Here is a 20,788-nt window from a genome sequence, read left to right as displayed (position 1 = left end):
TTTTTTTTTTAAAGAAAGCTTTAAAATGTAAACAACATTAAAAAAAAACATCACATGATGTAAATAAGTTGTCATTTATTAGGAATGTGTCAATTACTCAATTTTGACAAAAATGTCAGATAGAACCTTATAATTCTAAGGTGACGAAATGTAAAATACGAGAGAATGCAGGGAAAAGGAGGGTTGACAAGTATGCCTTACATGAATGTAAAGAGCTTTAAGTGTATGTAATTCAAAATATATGTGCTATATACATGCACAAATGAAGAAGAAGATGAAAAGAAGAGGAAAAATTTGCAGTTTACGGGAGTCAACTAGGTAAGTAAAGACTAGGGGTTTGAATAAGACAATACATTGCAAAACCATTCTGAAGCATTCCTGAAGGGGAAGGACACTGCTGAGACTATAATTACTTCCCAATGGGGGCATTCTGGATACGGTGACTATTGAAAGACAATAGTCAAGACAATAGTTGAAGACAGTTTAGCTTGTAGGAGAAGCCACAGAACCTTACATATGGTGCACCAATCCCCAATATGCAGGTTGACCAAGCAGGCATTTAGCCAAGTCAGGTTTTGGGAGCCTTGGAGGAACTCGGTTCACTGGCTGGGGAATTTACTAGCATAGTTATAAAAAAGCACACACTTTTGGGTAAAGGAGAATGGTTCAGCTAGCTTTATTACCTGGTGCCTGCAGCTCTGCATGTTTGTTTGAGTGGCCCACGGTGTAAAAAATTTTGGCTTCCACACAGTTTGTGTTGGTACAACATAAAGGAATAAATTCATTTATTATTATTATTATTATTATTATTATTATTATTATTATTATTATTATTATTATTAGTTTTACAAATTTAAATGGATTGAGCATAAACCAATTGTACTAAGTTGTCCCCCAAAAAATGTTTGAATAAACATTAAACATATTTTTGAGTGCATGTGCTAACGTCAAAGAGGAGGCCACATATCAGTCCAGTGGTGAACTTTATACTATTTTAAACTATAATAAGCATATTTTTGTTTATTTGTTTAATCCAACTTACAAGTCAAAATTGACCTGGCCACCATTTTAACAGCAACAGAATCTTTATTTTGAAGTTTGGTGACTTTTTTTCAAAAATGACCCCAACATTAGAGAAAATAAATAATTTTCTATTTTCATATTTTCTGAACATTTTTACAAGCTGTACACATTTACAACAGTTTGCCCTTTTTGGCCCACCAAACCATTTATAAAAACTACTGACACACACATGGACACTACAACACAAACTTCCCCAAACAGTATAAATGCTTTAACTTTTATGAATATTGTTGGGATTGTACTTTTAGTATTAGAAAATATACCCTTTACTTTAGTCAAAAGTCAAAAAGAGTAGTGACCACTGATTAAACCTTGATAAAATATTTCACACTGATGAGGGAAAACCTCCAATCTATTTTGTTTCTTCATGCAACATAGCTTTGAGGATCAAAACTAAATTTAACGGATTTTAAGTTTGGTTAAGATGGGTTATTTTGGACCCAAATACAAAATTCTAAGACAACAAGAGGTTGAAAACAATAGTTCAAATTTGTGAGGCACATCTGCAAGTGTCTCCATGTGAGTTTTAAAATTTCCGTCATGTACTGTAGCATGAAACCACTGAACATCAAACATGAAGTTTAATTCAGAGAATCACAGTTACACCAACGCTTCTGAAAATACAATCAGCAGACTAACAGCTCCGGGTAATAGGCTCACAATCAGAAAAGAAAGCACACACTGCTCGGAAAAAAGTAAAAGAGAGGTTTTTCACAGCTGCATAGCGCCATTGTCAAAACAAGCTGAGCGGACCTCTGCCAGAAATGAATAGCTGTAATTGAGAAAGCATGTAATGAGGCCACGGACTTTGCTCTCGGCATCCCAGAGAACTGGCGAACCACACTCTACGCAAATGTTACTTTTGTTATCGTTATTTATTCAAATCAGCTTCTCATCTGCATTTCAATAGATTTAGGCAGTCATGGCTCATTTGGTGGGAGAGATCATAAAAGACCGTGAGTAACAATTTCAGCACAATTTAACTGCATTTTAAACTGACTTTATCAGTTATGATTGGATATTTTTTTTTGAGATAACAATTTTATTTGCAGATAAATAATAAGCTCACGATCACAATCATAGTTTAACAGTTTGACAAATTGGTGGCAAATTCATACAATAATACAAGTTTCACAGTAAATGTACTTACATATGGATGCAGGTAACTACATGGGTTAGAAGTAGGTTTAGGGAAAGTACCAAGTAATGATCCTGTTTATGATATGACTATATACAGTATGCAGTACATATCTGAAATCACCATCTATTGGTATCCAATAATACAGTATTTTAGTCATATGTGAATATCTGTGTGAACTGGAATGATTTTTATAACACACAGTAAACTACATGCAAAGCTTTTCAACAATGTATAGAAAAAAAAATGTTTTTTTTTATTACATAGTTATTAGTTGCAACACAGCCACATTCTGAAAACGTAGCCCTTTATACATTTCTGGAGATCACGAACCATGTAGCCAGAAGTACGTATGGCTGCATTTCGTCTTTAAAATGGCATGACAACTGGGTTCGTGTCCAGGAAAGAACAGTTCCAAAAAGCAGGCAGGACAAAAACAGAAGCCAAAAAAACAAACAAAAAAAAACATAAACAAGTAAATAACAAGGTGAGAACGTAGTAAAATCTAAAAACGTGGTAAAAATCAGGCAAGGGCTTTTCTTTAAATGGATTGCTTTTTAAAAATGTCAGTTTGGTGGGAAGTGGGAAGGCGGGTCAGTTGGTGCTTTCGAAAACACTATTGGTTGGGTTCAGGAAAAGAGGAGGGTGCGTCAGTCGATCAGTCAGTCAGTACTTCAGTCAGTCAGTCAGTCAACCTCTGGTGGATTTACACGAGAACAGCAGGTGCGAATGGCACTCACAAGAGAAATTTAAAATCTTAAAAAACATATACAGCAGCCTCTGGTGGATTCGCAAAAACAAAAGCTGCAAAAAAACGGAACTCCTGAGATGTATTTGGCGCTTCACAGAAATGTATATAGCAGTACGTTTTCAGAATGAGCCTTTTGTAAATGTAGCTACGGTATGGAAGTCAAATTACAAAAATGAACAAATGATCACATGAGCTCATATAACTTTGTCCCCTATTAGCTTATAAATAGTGAATTGTGTAAATAATCAAGGAGGAAATTACAATAAAATACAGGAAAATGTAATTTTCAAGATTTTTTAAAATCCATATATATTTGACTCCAGATAGTATTTTAACTTGAAGTAATCGTATCCTATCAAAGTATCCGAATTGTGTAAATGCTGATTTTTTGATCATGATTTATTTCAATTTGCTTCTCATATGAACTTCAACAGATTTCAATTCATGTTTCACTCATGTTTCACTTGGAGATACCATATTGAAAATTTTATATGAGTATTTTGACAAGTCAGTTGCCAATTTAGTTCTTTCTGTTCAATTTGAGTTGAAATTGTGCATTCTTTGTCAACAAACTAAACATAAAAATGTAGCCCTAAACCTAACCCTTGCTTGAGAGTCAGCAGATCATACAATAACAATATAAGTTAAAATGATAACCAATTTATGTGAATTCACCGCACCAACTGGCCAAAACTTTAATTTTGAAAAGCCATATCAAAAGATTTTATAACATGAACTAATCTTGCTTTGTCATAAAGAAGTCGAGTTATCTTATCGGACTTATTGACTCCTATTTGTTTCTGCATGTCATAGTAATTGGGGAATAAACTGCATTTAATACATTTCTAAATACATAATATGTCAAAACGTCATTTTGAACATGTAATACGCAACGAATACACAACACGTCACACTCTAGACTTAAAGTGCAATGTCAAACAAACACTTGTGGTACATTGTATATGCAGTATTTACATTTATTGTACACCAGATTTGTCAGAAATTCTCGATTAGGACATATAACCATAGAAAGTTTACGTACAATTTATCGACTTTGACGACTACATGCAAATTTGTACTGTACAAAGGCATGATTAATGCATTCACACAAGTCCATGCTCCAGGTCGGCCATGGGATTGTCAAATTATTGAACATGAATCAAACACTTTCCAAGTTGAAATTCTAGGGCCACGTAACCTTAAATTTCCAGTCAATTTAAGACTAATCTCAACAGGACAGACAAAAGAAGAAAGCAGCAACGTGACATATTGTTTTATAATGTCAGATTTTAAACAAATTTAATTTCCTGGCGTCTGTGTGATTAAAACATCCGCAAGGCCATTTATCCAATTAGTCGGGCTAATTAGAAAATGGTGTTATAATAAGTCTGTTCACACCCATTGAGTTCGTCCCCTGTGTGTTCGTTTATGTATGCATGTTTACAGTTGAATGCAAATGATGCATTATTAAGGGATTTTATGCATTGGCAAACTCGGATGGCCACTTTTAACAGTCCACAGTCACAGCAGTGCAAATTAAATGAATATTTATGTCATTCCCAGATATGTATAAAATAATCTGTAGGATAAAGTAAAGGACGACTACAAAAAAGTTGATACAAAGCCTTAATTAGTAGTGTTGAAAGGCAAAAATGCTGTTACATACATTTGCAGTTTTTGGTTGTGAATACAAACATCTAATAGTTCACTTCATCAACATTGTAAGACCAGACCAAGGCACCCAAAGGAAACCTTGACATATGTTTTCTTTTTTTTCGGGCATGACAAATAGTGAGATGAGCAAAGTTACAATTCAACAGGTTTACAAGTATTTACAATTTGACAATCATACAAGTTACTACGACCACTAGAAGTAAACCTACTATAGATTCAGCATCACATTCACTGTACAAACAATATTTATTTCCTTGAAATGAGAACTGTTAGATCAGAAGGTTTTGAGCATGTGAATCAGCAACTAGTAGTCCAACAGATGGGAAGCAGAGAAACAGGAAAAGGCTGGTCACCTTTTTTTCCCCTTCGAAATTATGTTATCATCTGCCCCCATTCATTCTCAGACAAAACCTAAAATGATTCTATCTGACCGTGTCTGGCCTCTACTCTCATTCTTATGCTTTTCATTAGCCCTAAATATATCAGAGTTGAACAGAGTTTCTATGATCCGAAAAAATTATTAAAATCAATAAGACATTTAAAAAAATATGGCAAAGAGAGAGGGAGCAAGTAATCGATACCACGGTATATGTGGAGGTTCAGGTGGCGTTCTCTTCCTCATCATCCAAGTAGTAGTTGAGGGTGATAACAGCGCTGATAAATTCCCCCAGCTCCACGAAATCGGCAGTGATGATGTTTACTCCACTTTCCCCAGGCCGCTGTGAGCGGATCCACTGCATCATGCTAGGAAGAGCCCTGAGAGCACACACAAATAGACAGTCCGTTTCAGTCTAAAGGGATTTGTTACAAAACTGAACCAATGTCAGCGGGCAAAATAGCTCAGTTTCAAAACATAGTGAGCTGTCTATATAGGCAGCTAACATTTAAGGTAGCATACTGAATGAATAGTAACTGAGCTGAATTTGTAACACAAAATGTAAAAAAATGTGTGTCACCTGCAATTAATATTAAAAATAATATTAAAAATAAGCTTTTATGCAAGGTGCAGAGATTTGAAACACAAATGATTAATTATTCAAACTACATTCTGATGAAATAGTCTGTGTGTAAGTCACAGTTGTGACAAAGTCAGTTATACCCCCCAAAACAGTAATAATTATGAGATTGTTCTAATTATTATTATGCTATAAAATTACATTACATATGTCGCCTCACAGCAGGAAAATCGCTGGTTCGAGTCCCGGCTGGGTCAGTTGGTATTTCTGTGTGGAGTTTGTATGTTCTCCCCATGTTTGTGTGGGTTTCCTTTGAGTGCTCCGGTTTCCCCAACAGTCCAAAGACATGCGGTACAGGTGAACTTAATAAGTAAACTGGCCATGAGTGTGTGTGTGAATGAGTGTGCATGGTGGTTTACCAGTATTGTGTTGCAGCTGGAAAGGTATCCGCTACATAAAACACATGCTGGATAAGTTGATGGTTAATCCTGCTGTGACGACCCCTGATGAATAAAGGGACTATTTTGAAGGATATTTAATAAATGAATGAAAATTACATATTAAATTATCACATTATCTTTATCATGAGATAAATAATAAATTATGATAGATAAAAAATATCCATAATTTTAAAAATAAATGAAGAGTTCAGATGCAAAACCCTCGAAATTCATCAGACCTCTTTTCTTGTAAACAAGGATCTATCAGGCTTTGTCACAGACCATTCTTTGGTTTTTAAAACGGAAAGGATTTTCTTTTGCGTCAAAACCAGCTAAACCCACGTCTGTGTTCTATGCAAAAAGCAGAAGGAAAAGAATGAATGAAATCTGTCAATAAGTGCATTAATTAATAACATTAAAACTTACATTAATTAAATCTTAACATTCAGTTAATTTCAGTCATTTCTGATATTTAGGATTTAGATTTAATGTAAGTAGAACAATGTAAACATTGTAAACATTGTAAACTAAGCTTGCTACAGTAGATTCAAATAATGTAGTGTAAAAACATTGTGAAACATATTTGTGCATTGTCCATAATTATAAAAAAGGTTATCGGACGTATAGGTATTATGAAGTAATATAAATAATGTATAGTTTTATACATTATATTTATCTTTTAAAAAATGTATTAGCCTAAATTAGCAAATATAATACAAGGTAGGCATACTGGGCAAAAGGGGATGACTCACAGACAATTTTAGAAGCTGTCATTCATTCATTCATTCTCACCATACTTAAGGTCTTGGTGTTTATCCTCATAGCATCCACATGGAATAAAGGAATGGCATCCTAACTCTGTCTTTAGTGAAACGGAGTTGCTGTTTAATGTATAGTAAATCAGACTCATTCAAAGTAACGTCACTGAGGAAAAGCACGTTATAAAGCATGTTACACTTCCGACTGCACATTGTGTTTTCTTTTTCTTATAATGCAGAGTTTGGGGGTAAGTTTTGAGGCCATTTACTGACAGTCGACCAGGCTCATCCAGTTCATCAAATTCTGTCTTTTAAAATCAAAAACAGAAGCGGAATTTGTCTCCTCATAAAAGCCGGTGTATCAGCGCGCTGCTAAATTGAAAACATATGATTCGATTTGCACTTTCTGATTGGTTCTCGGGATATAACAGCTTTTGCTGCCAAAGACAAGTGGCGTTTAGTGTCTTTTGCCAAAAAACTGTTAATTCTGGATGCACTGACGCTGGGATTTGGATGATTAGAGACAAATCTATTTGTTGATACTACGTGCGTAAAGCATTCACTCAATGTCATATTCCCATTTTTGGCGGAAGTGGCGAAAAATGCATCTGAACTCGACTTTTGACATTTGAACTCTTCAAATAAATAATAAATAAATACATTTTACATTACATTTTAATTATTGTATAAAATATGAAGACAGAGTTATAACAAAACGTCAGTTACTTTTAAAAGGCAAAATTATGACAAGAATTAAAAAAGAAAGTTGAGTACACCAATCAAGATTATGAGATAATGTTTAAATAGTCATGAAAAGGTTTAAATGATAAAACAAAAATTATCATTTAAATACTAAGGCATATTTTAGAAATAAAAAGGACAAAAAGGACATACTAAATCAGTTTTAAGACAAAGTTTGAATTATGAGCTTAAATGTAGATATTACGAAATTATAAATAATATGACAGAAATAAACAGTCAAATCTATAAGTCATAATTATGAGGTAACAGTAAAAAAAAAAAAAATTCAAGCCATAATTATGAGATAATAGGTATCGGCATGTCAAAACGTAAAAATAATTCATTCATTTTCTTTTTGGCTTAGTCCCTTTATTAATATATTAAAAATATTAAGCAGAATGAACTTATCCAGCATATGTTTTACGCAGCGGATGCCCTTCCAGCTGCAACCCATCACTGAGAAACAGCGATACACTCTTATTCACACACTATAGACATTTGAGCTTATTCAATTAATCTCTGTTTAACTGATCTCTCGCTAATGAAGCGCTCAGTTTTTCCACTTATAAAGTCCACCATGTAAATAGCAAATGCGACCATGGAGCATCGCAACTGACTTAAAGGGAATGGAAGATGAGACTCTGATTGGTTTATTCTCAAAACACACCTATAACTCATTAAGAGAATAAGCTCAACCCTGTTAGACCATGCACCACGGCACGAAGCAGATTTTCCATCCTTAAAATAGCAAAAGTGGATTCGGACACCCCCTAATGCTTTTGCGCCCTGCGCTTTAGACTTTTCGTCTAGATGGTTAAAATAGAGCCATAAACGTTTGTGAAAGTCAAATTTGGCATAAAAAGCTACATTAATGATATACATATTAAGTCAAAGTTATGAGATAAAAAAAGAAATTAGCACCTAATAAGACATAATTAGGATTATGTTTATTTTAAATTATAACAAAAAAATCATTAGTCATTTTTAAAAATTAAAATAATGCAAAACTGTGAGTCACAATAACAGTTTAAAGCTAAAAATGGTTGACAACATTTAAATTATAATAAAAAGTGTCATATAACAACTCAAGTCTATTATAACATAGTTAAACTTGGAACAGACTTGAAACAATAAGAACATTTGAAATAATAAATATGTAGCTACATGTTTCCGATACGTTTTTCCACATTACATTTTGTCCAGCTCAGCTCATATGCATTGTTTTGTCTGTCTATCAGTGGTGTGCAGGTGGTGATGCACCTGAAGTGGGTTTATAAGCAGACACAGGCTCATCGCTGTAAAGACAATGACTCAGGACTTACTCGCTCACAGAGGATGCATGAGCTGAAAGGCTCAAACGTCGCCACACTTGTCAGACTGCAGAGGCCGTATCACTTTACACCAATGAGCCCCTCTTCTACCCTCATCTATAATTAATCTGCCATCAAGACAGTTGATGCAAAAAATAAAGAGACATTGTACAAAACTATCATATTAGCTTTAATCAAAATAAAACATCAACAAAATCTGCTTGGTAGGCCAGTTTCTGCAAGCATGTAAAAAATGTGCTGTTCAGATTTTTACTTATTTTTTAACTAGGTTAGTTAAATTAGCTAGGCAAGTTAGTGAACAACAGGGGTACCAAATCGAGAAAAAAAAAATTACTTAGGGAGGCTAAATATATTTGTCATGGAAGGACAAAAATTTATAAAAATATAAAATAAATTAATATTAAATACAATTAATATTAAAATTAAAATTAAATGCAATCGACACGGTGGCTCAGTGGTTAGCTCTTTCGCCTCACAGGCATTTCTGTGTGGAGTTTGCATGTTCTCCCTATGTTGGCAATGGTTTCCTCCAGATGCTCCAGGTTTCTCTCACAGTCCAAACACGTGGCACAGGTGAATTGAAAAAACTAAATTGGTCATAGTGTGTGTGTGTGCATGTGAGAGTGTATGGATGTTTCGTAGTACTGGGTTGCAGCTGGAAGGACATCAGCATATGTAAAACATATGCTGGCTAAGTAGACGGTTCACTCCGCCGTGGCAACCCCTGATGAAGTACTGTGAAAATGTTTTCTTGCTCCATTGAACACCTCACAGTAGAATTCACAGTAGGGCTAATAATTTTGCCTTCAACTGTATGAGTCTGTCGTCACAAGTGTAGGCCTTCTCTTTCACACACACAAAGAATATGTTCTCCTAAAGCTTAAACCAATGTGCTTGTTTTTCTAGGAAAACCAAGATTTGATGCTGGAGAGACTAGAGGAATGAGATTTCTGAATGAGTCTTCCAGTAAGCAGGGTGACTAACGCTGGTGTCAGAGCTGCCCTTTAGCTAATGTTCCAGCCACACTAAGCAGAAATAATGTGCTGCTCCTCACTACACACCCAAGGGGATTCAGCCATGTATGTGGATAGCATTAAAGTGGTATCATAAGGTGTGATTGCACAGTAACTCTTTTTAAAAATAATCTCGAAAGTCTTAGCCCTTCTGTATTTATTTTTCTTAAATATTTTGCAAACTATGCTTCAGAGCAAAGAATATTTCACAGTATTTCTTATAATATTTTTTTTCCTTCTGGAGAAACTCTTATTTGTTGTATTTTGGATAAATTGCAGATTTTATTTTTTAAAACCACATTAAGGTCAATATTATTAGCCCCAATTTGCATTTTTTTCTTTCTATTTTCTACAGAACAAACCATCGTGCATTCAAGCATTCATTATTCGTCATCATTCACTACACATGTATGTATTATGTGGACATTGGTTATTTTAAAGCCTTAAATGTGCGCTTTGTCTATTTTTTTACTGTCTACTTTGGATTTGGATGCCAAATGCCTATACTTTAATCATTCTATAGATAAATAATCTGAATCAGTATCTATATCTTTGTTTGATCAACACTGTAGACAAATTTGGGTAATTATGGATGAATTTTTCATAACTTATTTAATGGATTTTAAAGTAGCTGACACACACGTAGTGCTATTTTATGGTAGGTAATAGTATGCATAGGCCTAAATATATAAATAAACATTTCAATAAAGATATAGAATTTATTTCTTGCTTATCTTTTAATGCAAAAACCAATGATATCTTGCACATAATATTTGAGATATATGCAATGTGCATATTTTTATTTAAAATAAATTGCCTAATTTTGAATTGCATCCCTGACAAGTCCCAAAAATGTTTATTGACACTATGCAGATTTTTGGTAAACTTTTTAATGTATTTATTTAGAAATATTTCTTCCACAAATGATAAAAAAAATCCTCCAAGAATCCAGAATCACTAAAAGGAAATCAAATTATTAAATTCCCTCATCATGCTAATGCCAGGATATTATGGCAGTGCTTTTTTCATGCCCAATGGCAAACTATATATCATGCCTGCTGACAGGCGAAAAGGAATAACAGAAGATGACAGACGCAAAAGCCAATGTCTTCCTTGCGGGAGGCAGAAAGACCCCCTCTCAGTCATCTGAATGAGCTGAATATTGCTGCACTCGAGAATTAATGCACTGACTATGTCCAGAGCCATTTTGAAATCTGCTTTTCTGCCAGGAGTTTCTTGTTTCTAACCAAGCCTGACAAATCCTGATCACTGAAACCCAAGAGACTCTAAGCAACGGCTAATAACTGTAATGAGATTAAATTGGGACTGTAAAAAATCTGCCTGGCATTGATTTGAAGATAACTGAGAGTTAGAACTAATGAGTCGACATGTTCTTTGATGCCACAAATTTCACAGTAGTGTTGTTGTCAAATATTCCAGTAATTTAAATTATGTTTAAAGCTTTTCAGCTGTACTATGCTAAAGCACACAATGAAAGGTGCTGCTTTCAAATGCTTTGGTGCAAATTCCTAAGTACATGAAGTACATACATGTTTTGCAGTGTTGAGGATTATAGACTTTTAGAAGCATTTGTTGAGTGAACTCAGTGACAACAGAACTCTGAGGTATTCACGTCATTTCAGTTCATCCACTTTTTCAACAGAACTGGTTCTGAAAGCATACATTTAATTCATTTTTCCTACAGTGGTTTAAAAATATATATATTTTTGTAACATGTTATTAGCCATGAACCAAACCAACCGACAAACATTTATATAGACAAAAAAATTTAATGAAAATCTGACAACAATAACATTGAACTTTAATGTAGGAAAGAATTAAAAAATCTATAAAGCACTCCAAATGTTGACGATGTATGGAAAGTGGATGGAGCTAAATATTTTTTGGTGCACCTCATACCCTGAGTTTTCTGCACAAACGTTTGCCTCAGCACAAACTTTTTTTTTTTGTTTGTTTGTTTACACAAACTTTGCATAATTGTATTTAACAGAACTCTTTGCTACAGTAGAGAGACTCACAATCCCTCCTAGTACACTTTAAAACATGTACATGTAAAATTTCTGTATTTTGCAATTCATGTTTTCCCTATTTATTTATGCTTTCAAATTACATTATGAGACCTTGATCTATCTTCCAACAAGATTTAACATTGAAAAGTTGACTTTTGTTAACATTTTTAATAGTTGCCAGTTAAATAGATTATAGCTGCCGGTACATTTCTGTTATTTTACATACTTATTACTCAATATATTATTTATTTTAAAATATATTATTATTTAAAACAATTAAAATGTCAATAAAAGTCATTTTGTTAAACTGTAGAGTTGAATTTTCAACATCAAAAGTTAACAGAGCAGAGATCATGGTCCCATAATACAATTAAAAAGCATAAATAAATAAATACATAAATAAATAAATAAATAAATAAATAAACAAACAAACAAACAAACAAACAAACAAACAAACAAACAAACAAACAAACAAACAAACAAATAAATAAATAAATAAATAAATAAATAAATAAACAAACAAACAAATAAATAAATAAATAAATAAATAAATAAATGGAACAAAAAAACTTTTGAATTACAAAATATGGAAACTATATTAGCAGATATTTTGTGGTGTAGGATTCTCAGTTAATTTCACTCTGAAAGCATAAGCCATCCAATCAGCTAAGTTGTGCTAACATCAGACAAACCACAACCACAACTTCCTCAGATATTAAGTCTGATCTCAAAGTAACTGATGTTAAAATCTTGTAATGCTTCACTTCTTTCTAGGACATTTCCATACTCCCTGAAAAGTGAAGTTGTTAAACCCCTCTTGAAAAATGATAACTTGGATAACACCATATCAAGCGAATAAGAATACATTTCAACATTTCTTTCATTGGCAAAAATTATTGAAAAAGAAAAACTTTAAACTCAAATGGATGTTTAGACAGTTTTCAATCAGGTTTTTAACCACATCATTCCAATAGTATCTGGATGCAGCCTATATGATGCAAGCTGATATTGCATCACTCAGCGATGCAATGTCAGACACAATGCACCCAAATGGAGCGAGTGACGTCACTGTGAGTTTAATGTTAGAGGTGGGGTTAGGTGAGTGAATTAAAAAGCATTGGATGCAGCTCAGATTGCACTGCACCAGATCTGCATCCAGACCCTTCTCCATCATACAGAGAGCATCCTCATCAAGATAATCAATGATATTTACCTAAATACATGAAACAGGCAATTTAAGAATGCTATTTTTATGCTTATTACTTGATGTAAGTGCTGCATTTGACACTGTTGATCCCGTAAAATATTTGTCAATAGGCTGTAAAACTGGGTTGGGCTTTCTGGGACTGTCCTCAAATGGTTTAGATCTATGTCGTTTTATGTGATCATATGTCAATATGAACACCAATGACATGTGGAGTCCCAAGGTTCTATTCTGTCCCCTCTCCTTTTCAACCTTTATATACTCGCACTGACCCAAACAATGAGACAGAAGCAAATCTCTTACAACATCTATGCAGATGACACTCTATTGTATTTAGCCATTAACACCCTCTGCCAATGCACTGATGAAATAAACTATTGGATGTGCCAGGGCTTTCTTCAGTTAAACAAAGACCAAACTGAAGCCAATGCATGGGAACAAAAATGAAGTTGTCAAGGTGATTGTGTACAGTACTTTGACTCAAGCTGTCAAAAAAAAAAAAAAAAAATCAAGTCAAGAATCTTGATGTGTTTCTGGAGTCATTCCTTAGTTTCAGTAGTCGTGTCAAAGCAGTAACTTAAATATTTCATTACATTTCAAAAACACTGCAAGAAGCACTATGGTCTTTTTATATTCCTTTTAAATCTGTAATGCATTTTTAATGATTTTTTTTTCATCATTTGAATTCTTTGTTGTTTTTAATTCTTATAGTTATTCTATAATTACTGGATGACTATTTGAGGAGAATCTTTTAATCTTCTTGGTTATGTAAAGACTTTTAATTACCATGATGTATGAAATGTGCTGTATAAAAATAGCCTTGGCTTGCCTTACAACGAAAGCATACACAAATAATATCAGATTTATTAGTTATTGTTAAAAGAAAATTGTCCTGTGGAGAAAATGAATGGAATTATTAATTCCAGAACTGACTGCTGAGCTCTATAAGCCAGTTTATTGAGCGTTTGAGCTCTGCAAGACTGCAAATTGATTTGTTATAACAATGTACAAACTCAATGCAAATAAACGATTCATTGTGCTTTTATTATAACCATTGTTTTATCAATGACAAGTTGCATGACTCGGTCAGAAAAAAAGCGCTGAATTTAAGTGAGCTCTATTTGTTCGGTTTCTGTATATAATACATTAATCAGTGTTGGGCAAGCTACTTGAAAAATGTAGTGAGCTAAGCTATTAGCTATTCTACTTAAAATGTAGCTTGACTACACTAAATGTAGCAAGGTAGCATCTAAGCTATTTTTTTAATTGCAATAAAAAATAATGCAAGAAAAATTAATCTAAGCTATTTTTGCAGTTTTCATTTTTAAATTAAAGCAACTTAAATCTATGTCAATCATATCTTAGTGATCGAAAAATCTTTGAAACAAACGAGGCAGAACTGTTCAGTTCAAATAATTTGCTGCACCAAACCCAAACAATTTATAGTATATAACAGCAAAAATCATTCGTAACTATCAAAAGCTAGTAGTAATTACTATAGTATAATGTAGCCTACTACATTAAACTATATATACATAACACTCCCTCAGTCATCTTTCCATAAAGCAAATTTCTGTGTTAGCCTAATTGGTTGGCGGCGTTAGGTGGCAGTAACACACCAAAAACTTGTCGACTAGATCCGCTAGATGTCAATGTCGGTGCCGTCCTTTATTGATCTGCGATCAGTAAATGCAGCTTGTGTGGACGCTACTGCGCTACTTGACTAAAAAAAAAGCTTCACTACAGAAATGCTATTTGATTTAGAAATTTAGAAACTAACAAAGCTACTGCCACACTGCTGAGAAACGTAGTTAAGCTAGTAGCTTCACTTCTTGTAGTGACGCTACTTCCCATCACTGACATTAATATATACCTTGGGTAACTTATTTTTCAGGGGTGCTGGCTAAGTATGTAATGCAAACCTTTAGTGATGACGTAAGCATATGTTTTGGTCGCAGAGATTGGTTCAAAGAACTATGAAAAATGGAAATTAAGACATTCAGGAACAACAGCATTATTTAACAGAACTGATTTTATAACAGTACACAGTAGCTTACCTCTCTGTAATGGTCTCCCTTAAACCACTGGTGACTCCCTTCATGACGGTGCTTGCTTTTGGAGTAAGAACCACCTGGGACACAAAAAAGGTGCCCTTACGTCTCCGATCCTTTACTGAAGCTTGAAGGAACAGAATGAGCTTCTCAGGATCTGTGGTGTTGGCCCAAGGAGCAGGCATCATCTGACCTGGCCACAGGAAAGGAACCTCCAGAGCCATTGGATTGTGATAGAAGACCAGCACCTGGTACTCTTTCTCCCAGAGGTATTTCAGGCTGACTTCTTGAGCAAACACTACTGGACAGAGTCGGTCTCCGAAGACGGTGCGTAGCATCTGCACCAGCTTCTCGTGATGGAGGTTCTGTACACCATAGAAGTGGTTGAAGTCCAGGAACACAACCTCGCGGGCATGAGAGGCCAGGAAGGTGCTGATCTGCTCCAGGCCTTCACGTACTGTGGCGCTGAACAGGCCATGTGCAAAGTAGAGCTCGTTGTCGGGGTCTCTGGGTTTGGTGGATATGCGGAGGTCAAAGAAGCGGATGCCTGCCTCCAGCTGGCTGGTGAAGTTCATGGTTTGTGTTGCCAACCACTTCCTCATCAGCTTCTTAGCCACAGTGCCAAACACAGACACAAAGTTCTGCACTGTTTCTGGTTGCTCTGGACCCACTGGTGAGGCTTCGTCAATGTAGAAACTGAAGGAGTCATGGGAACCTGGAAGATGAGATTTCTACATTAGTATAATACATTATAAGAGCATATATATTATTATTTTTCTCATTTAAATGACATAACCTCTTTACAGATTGATATTTTTCTGATCCCTTAACTTTGTGGTAAGTTGTTCTGGAAAATATAAACATATGTTTTAACAATGTTAACATAGACTATGTTTTGAGCTTTTACTGTCACATCAATAACACTGGAATTGCTCTAAAGCAAAAGTTTTCACATGTTTGATGTAACTCTCTGCCAACTGTTGTAATAGCTCTTATACTAGCTTCTGTTGTTTTAATAGATGTAAGAGAGTTCAAATAAATAGTGTTCAATGATAGTGTTAAACAGTGTTTAATGCAAGTATTTGCTATGTAAGTGTTACTTATATGTTATGCAGGTCAAACTGTTATGCCTTTGGATCGCACCACTAATGTGCAATTTTTCACTTAATCCACAGTTCACAGCTAATCCAGAGCATTCTGCTCAAAACTGTGCAGCAAAAATAGTACAGTTAAACAACTGAACGAATGAATTATAGCATTTATTTTAATAACGATTGAGTTTCTGCATCTCTCTGAACAAGCAGAGTTTAGTTACACTAATTGACATATTTTATTCATTTCATTGACAAAATATTCTGTTTCACAATCCTGCATATTTTCAATTTGCCCCACTGATAGTAATTTTATAGAATAGCTGTACTTCATAGTCTGACAATCTTCAGAGTCACGCACAAGGCTATGAGTACATCAAGTGTGTCATTAGAGATGAGGCCATCTGCTCCAAAAATGGCTTTAAAGTGACTTTCACTGAAAAAAAAGTCTAAAAAATAACACTGCCTGACAATCTGCTGTACTTTTGTGCAGAAGGAATTTAAGAAAACATATACTGCCTGTCGATAAATAGAATAATAGAATTATTCAACAGGCCATTCTTGCGTCCTGACTGCAGCAGGAGGAAAAGCGTTGCCAGGGCCTACAGGATAATACCACAGAATTGACAAGCACACTTCCATTGTAACTACAGAGCAAAGCCAGGTGCTATGTTTGATCTCAAAAATCAAAACGACTATTTAAATAGATGCATTGCTAATGTAATTAAATGGAAGCATTAAGCAGTCTTTAAACAGTGAATGTGAGACAGACTCTTCGAATATTATTTTTGATGAATAAGCAATACGTCTTTGCATCTGAAGGCAGCACTGTGGCCTTCACCGCTCACTATGGGAAAGGGCCATTAGGCAAACAGCTGTCTGCTCGGCAAAGACATCTCTGCAATCACCACAACAACTAAACCAGTCCGCATGAAGGAAGCATTAGATGCTGCTTTTAACGATCAAGGAGGGAGCGAGCAATAGAGAGAGAGAGTGAGAGATGATGGAAAGAATTCACAAGGAACTGCATGTGGCATTTTAACCCTGAATATACAAATCGTACTAGTATTGACTACTGGAGTATGACTTACTAGTACAATGTTGACAAGAACAGGTACACATGCCTTTAGTATCTAATAAACATATAAACTTTTACTGATTTAAAATGTAGGATTACTGTAACTAGTAAATAAGCTTTAGTATCTAATGATTAAGTACCGGTATCAAGCATATAGTAGTAGTATCTAGTATCTTAATTACAGATACCAACAGATGTCAATTTAAAAATGCACATTTAAACTTGATTCAAAACCTATACCAATATATATTTTCATAAATATATATTTTGTGCACTTATTTTTATAGTTTTTTTTTTTTGACTAGTAGTAGTAGTAGTAGTAGTAGTAGTCGTAGTGGTAGTGGAAATGGAAGTTGTAGTATTTATTGAATAAGCGTAAGTATACATATTTTTCAAATAGAACTAGAACTAAAGAATAAGCACTTGTGCATAAAATACTAGTATACTAGTAACATGGACATATGTACTACAGTTTTTAGATTGAAGAACTGCAACTGCAAAACTGCTGAATTGCAAAAATGTTATCACCTGAATGTAATGTATTTTCTTTTGTAATTTTTAAGGTTTATATATGTAATTATTATTATTATTATTAGTAGTAGTATTATTATTATTATTATTATTATTATTCTTTTGTACTACTTTGTTTATTGTATGCTGCTTGGATATTATGTTATATATGTTTACAATGAAGGTTGAAAATGCCTGTTTATTATTTAAAGGTTAAACTAAAAAAAAAAAAAAACTTGTAAGAGCCATTTATGGGATGTAATTTTTTTTCACACAACTAGAGAGTGTATAATGTATTTCTGTTCTCCTAGAGATGATCTAGGGGGAGTAGAAGAAGGTCAAACAAACTTTTTGACCGTCATGAACGGGTTTATATTTTGATGTTTACTTTTTTAATTTGACAAAATGGACAATAAATGGGTTGGAATATCCAAGTTTTTTTAAAGGTATGCACCTTTAATTTTTTAATGTCGACCTGTTCAAGAAACAAACTTGTCAGAAACAATGATCTAAAAATACAATCTACAGTAAATATACTACAGTTACTATAGTAACACTAGAATAGTTACAAATTATTATAGCTAGTACCAATAACTAGTATCTATTGACTAAGTACTAGTATTTATTAGAATTTTAAATACACTTTAAATACACAGTGTAGTTTTTCCACTGTAAAAAGTGTTGGGTTCCACACAATTCCTTCATGTTGTCCCAACACAAATCGATTAAGTTAAATGTTCAGTATGTAGGTTTGACACCAAGTGGTTGAATTAGGTATTGCATGCCTGGATCAAAACAAATGCAAATGCAGGTTGCCATTGAAGACAGGAGCGAGTGATTTAAATTATGTTCTAAATAAAAGCAAAATCACCCTATAGAAGGAATATTTTCAATACTAAAAGGAACCAACACCTTAAATTGATATACTAGAAATAACATCTATTTTTCACAGGTGAACAACAGAAAATTGACAAAGTTCACCTCAGGTTAATCTTATGTGGATTATTCAGTGTTAAATGCTAACAATGTGAGTTTTAAAGCCATTTTACATGACATGTATTGCCATAATACTGAAAGCAGCAGCGGATAGTTCACCTCAGATCTTGAAAATAAATGAAACCATTTGAAACTTGAACTTTAACATTAAACTCATATGAGTGATTCAGCATGTACATTTAATAATGTTAATATTTATTAAATAGATAATAAACCTTGCTATTTTGTGAATGAGTGCATATTCTGAGCTTCTGAATGGCTTTATTTAAATTTCCGTAGTGTTTCGACTAGTGAAAACAGCCAAATTGCTTATCACTGCAAATCTCATCACGTAGCGTGTTGTTATGTTGTTACAATGTAACCTGCTCACCTAATGTTTACGCTAGTAATATTTATATCATTTGCTAATCAATAACCTTATGTGGAACTGAATCTGCATCTCATTTCAGAGTCTGCTACTGTCCACCGGAGGTTGCATTTCGGTCACTGACGCATAACTTCAGAGCCTTTCTGAATGAATGAAATACACGGTTTTCCGCCAAGGCAACTCGGGGTGCTGAAATATAATCGGCTAAACTGGCATTGGGTGGGTTAAAATGACCAAAACAAAGACAGACATTCCAGCATGGAAAACACATTTTCAAAGCAGAATATCTGACTTCAGCATTGCTTTTCAGATTAACGAGAAAGTTCACTTTGCATTTTTCTTAAATGTCTGCAAACTTATTATGGTGTTTTCATGCTTTAGAAGAGTCCAAAACCTACATACAGCCCCTTTAATGTAATTATTTAGACAAACTTAAGTAGATTGAGCATAAAACAATTAAGTTGTTCTAAAAAGACTCAAGAATTGTGTTGATTTAGCTCATTTCTCATAAGTAGCTTGAACAAGCAGCAAAAATCATTTTTTCAAGTACTAGTATTTAAAATCTACCAATATCCAATTAACACATATTCACCATTGAATAGATCTATTGTTGATCTATTTATTTTTATATATTTATTCATCTTAAGTCAAGCTAATCTCTTTATATTTAAAAGGCATGTTTCTGCGTTTAAAAATTATAACCATTTATTGAATGGAGCTAAAAAAATTTTATATTTAATATTTACATATTTTGAATTGAATAAATCTATTATCTATTTAATACTAGCCTAAATGAACGAACCATATTTTAAAATGGTACTAGTAGCTGACGAATCAGCATTGTTAGCTACAGAACAAGCACTATTCATTCATTCATTTTCTTGTCGGCTTAGTCCCTTTATTAATCTGGGGTCGCCACAGCGTAATGAACCGCCAACTTATCCAGCAAGTTTTTACGCAGCGGATGGGCCTCTGCAATCCTGCAGGTGGGCCGCGAGAAACCTTAAAATTAACTCTTAATTTTAAGGGTGTCACAAGATCTCGCGAGATTAAATGGTGAAGAAATTTCTCGTCGAGGTAAAAAGTTGTCTTGTGAGTTAAGATGTTAGCATGATGGAGTGTGAGGGTAAAATTAGCAAGGAAGATTGGAAGCAGGATTGAATTTGAACTGCAAATCAAGTGCTTTGCATACACCTGATAAGGCTGGCCTCTGTGATGCACATGAACCTCGATTGGGTGGGTGGGTGTGACGTAACCGCTTTTTTTCTTACTGCAGTGAGATGTGCAGAAAGCCGCATTATTAAAGTGCAGTACAGTAAACGCCGCGTTCAAACTATTATCATCATGTAGGACTTCTAGCCGCATTTCGCGACAAGACAGTCCACACAGCTGTTTGACACTATATTCTCGGCAACACACATATCTAAGCGCGCACACGCATACTGAACTCAACACAGACTCAACACACCCGCCTTCATCACTACCAAACACGTTATTGTTTCTTTTCATGGTTCAAGTGACCAAATTCTACACAAGGACTAAAAAACGCTTTTATATTGTCATGAAGCACAAGTAT

The 20,788-nt window shown here is 34.3% G+C and overlaps 1 protein-coding gene across 1 annotated transcript in view; it reads right to left on the bottom strand.

Annotated features, from left to right (window-relative positions):
* Positions 1-3,935: 3,935 nt before the first annotated feature.
* Positions 3,936-20,788, bottom strand: part of plcxd3 (phosphatidylinositol-specific phospholipase C, X domain containing 3) — a 41,407-nt gene continuing 24,554 nt past the window's right edge. Inside the window, 2 exon segments of the mRNA NM_001014300.1 lie at positions 3,936-5,402; positions 15,177-15,885. Of these exon segments, the coding sequence (NP_001014322.1) occupies positions 5,246-5,402; positions 15,177-15,885 (866 nt within the window). The 3' untranslated portion in view covers positions 3,936-5,245.

Source organism: Danio rerio, chromosome 8 (genome assembly GCF_049306965.1).
Source record: "Danio rerio strain Tuebingen ecotype United States chromosome 8, GRCz12tu, whole genome shotgun sequence".
Taxonomy (NCBI): Eukaryota; Metazoa; Chordata; class Actinopteri; order Cypriniformes; family Danionidae; genus Danio; species Danio rerio.
Note: the sequence above shows the minus strand (reverse complement) of the source record. Positions and strands in the feature narration are given on the sequence as shown.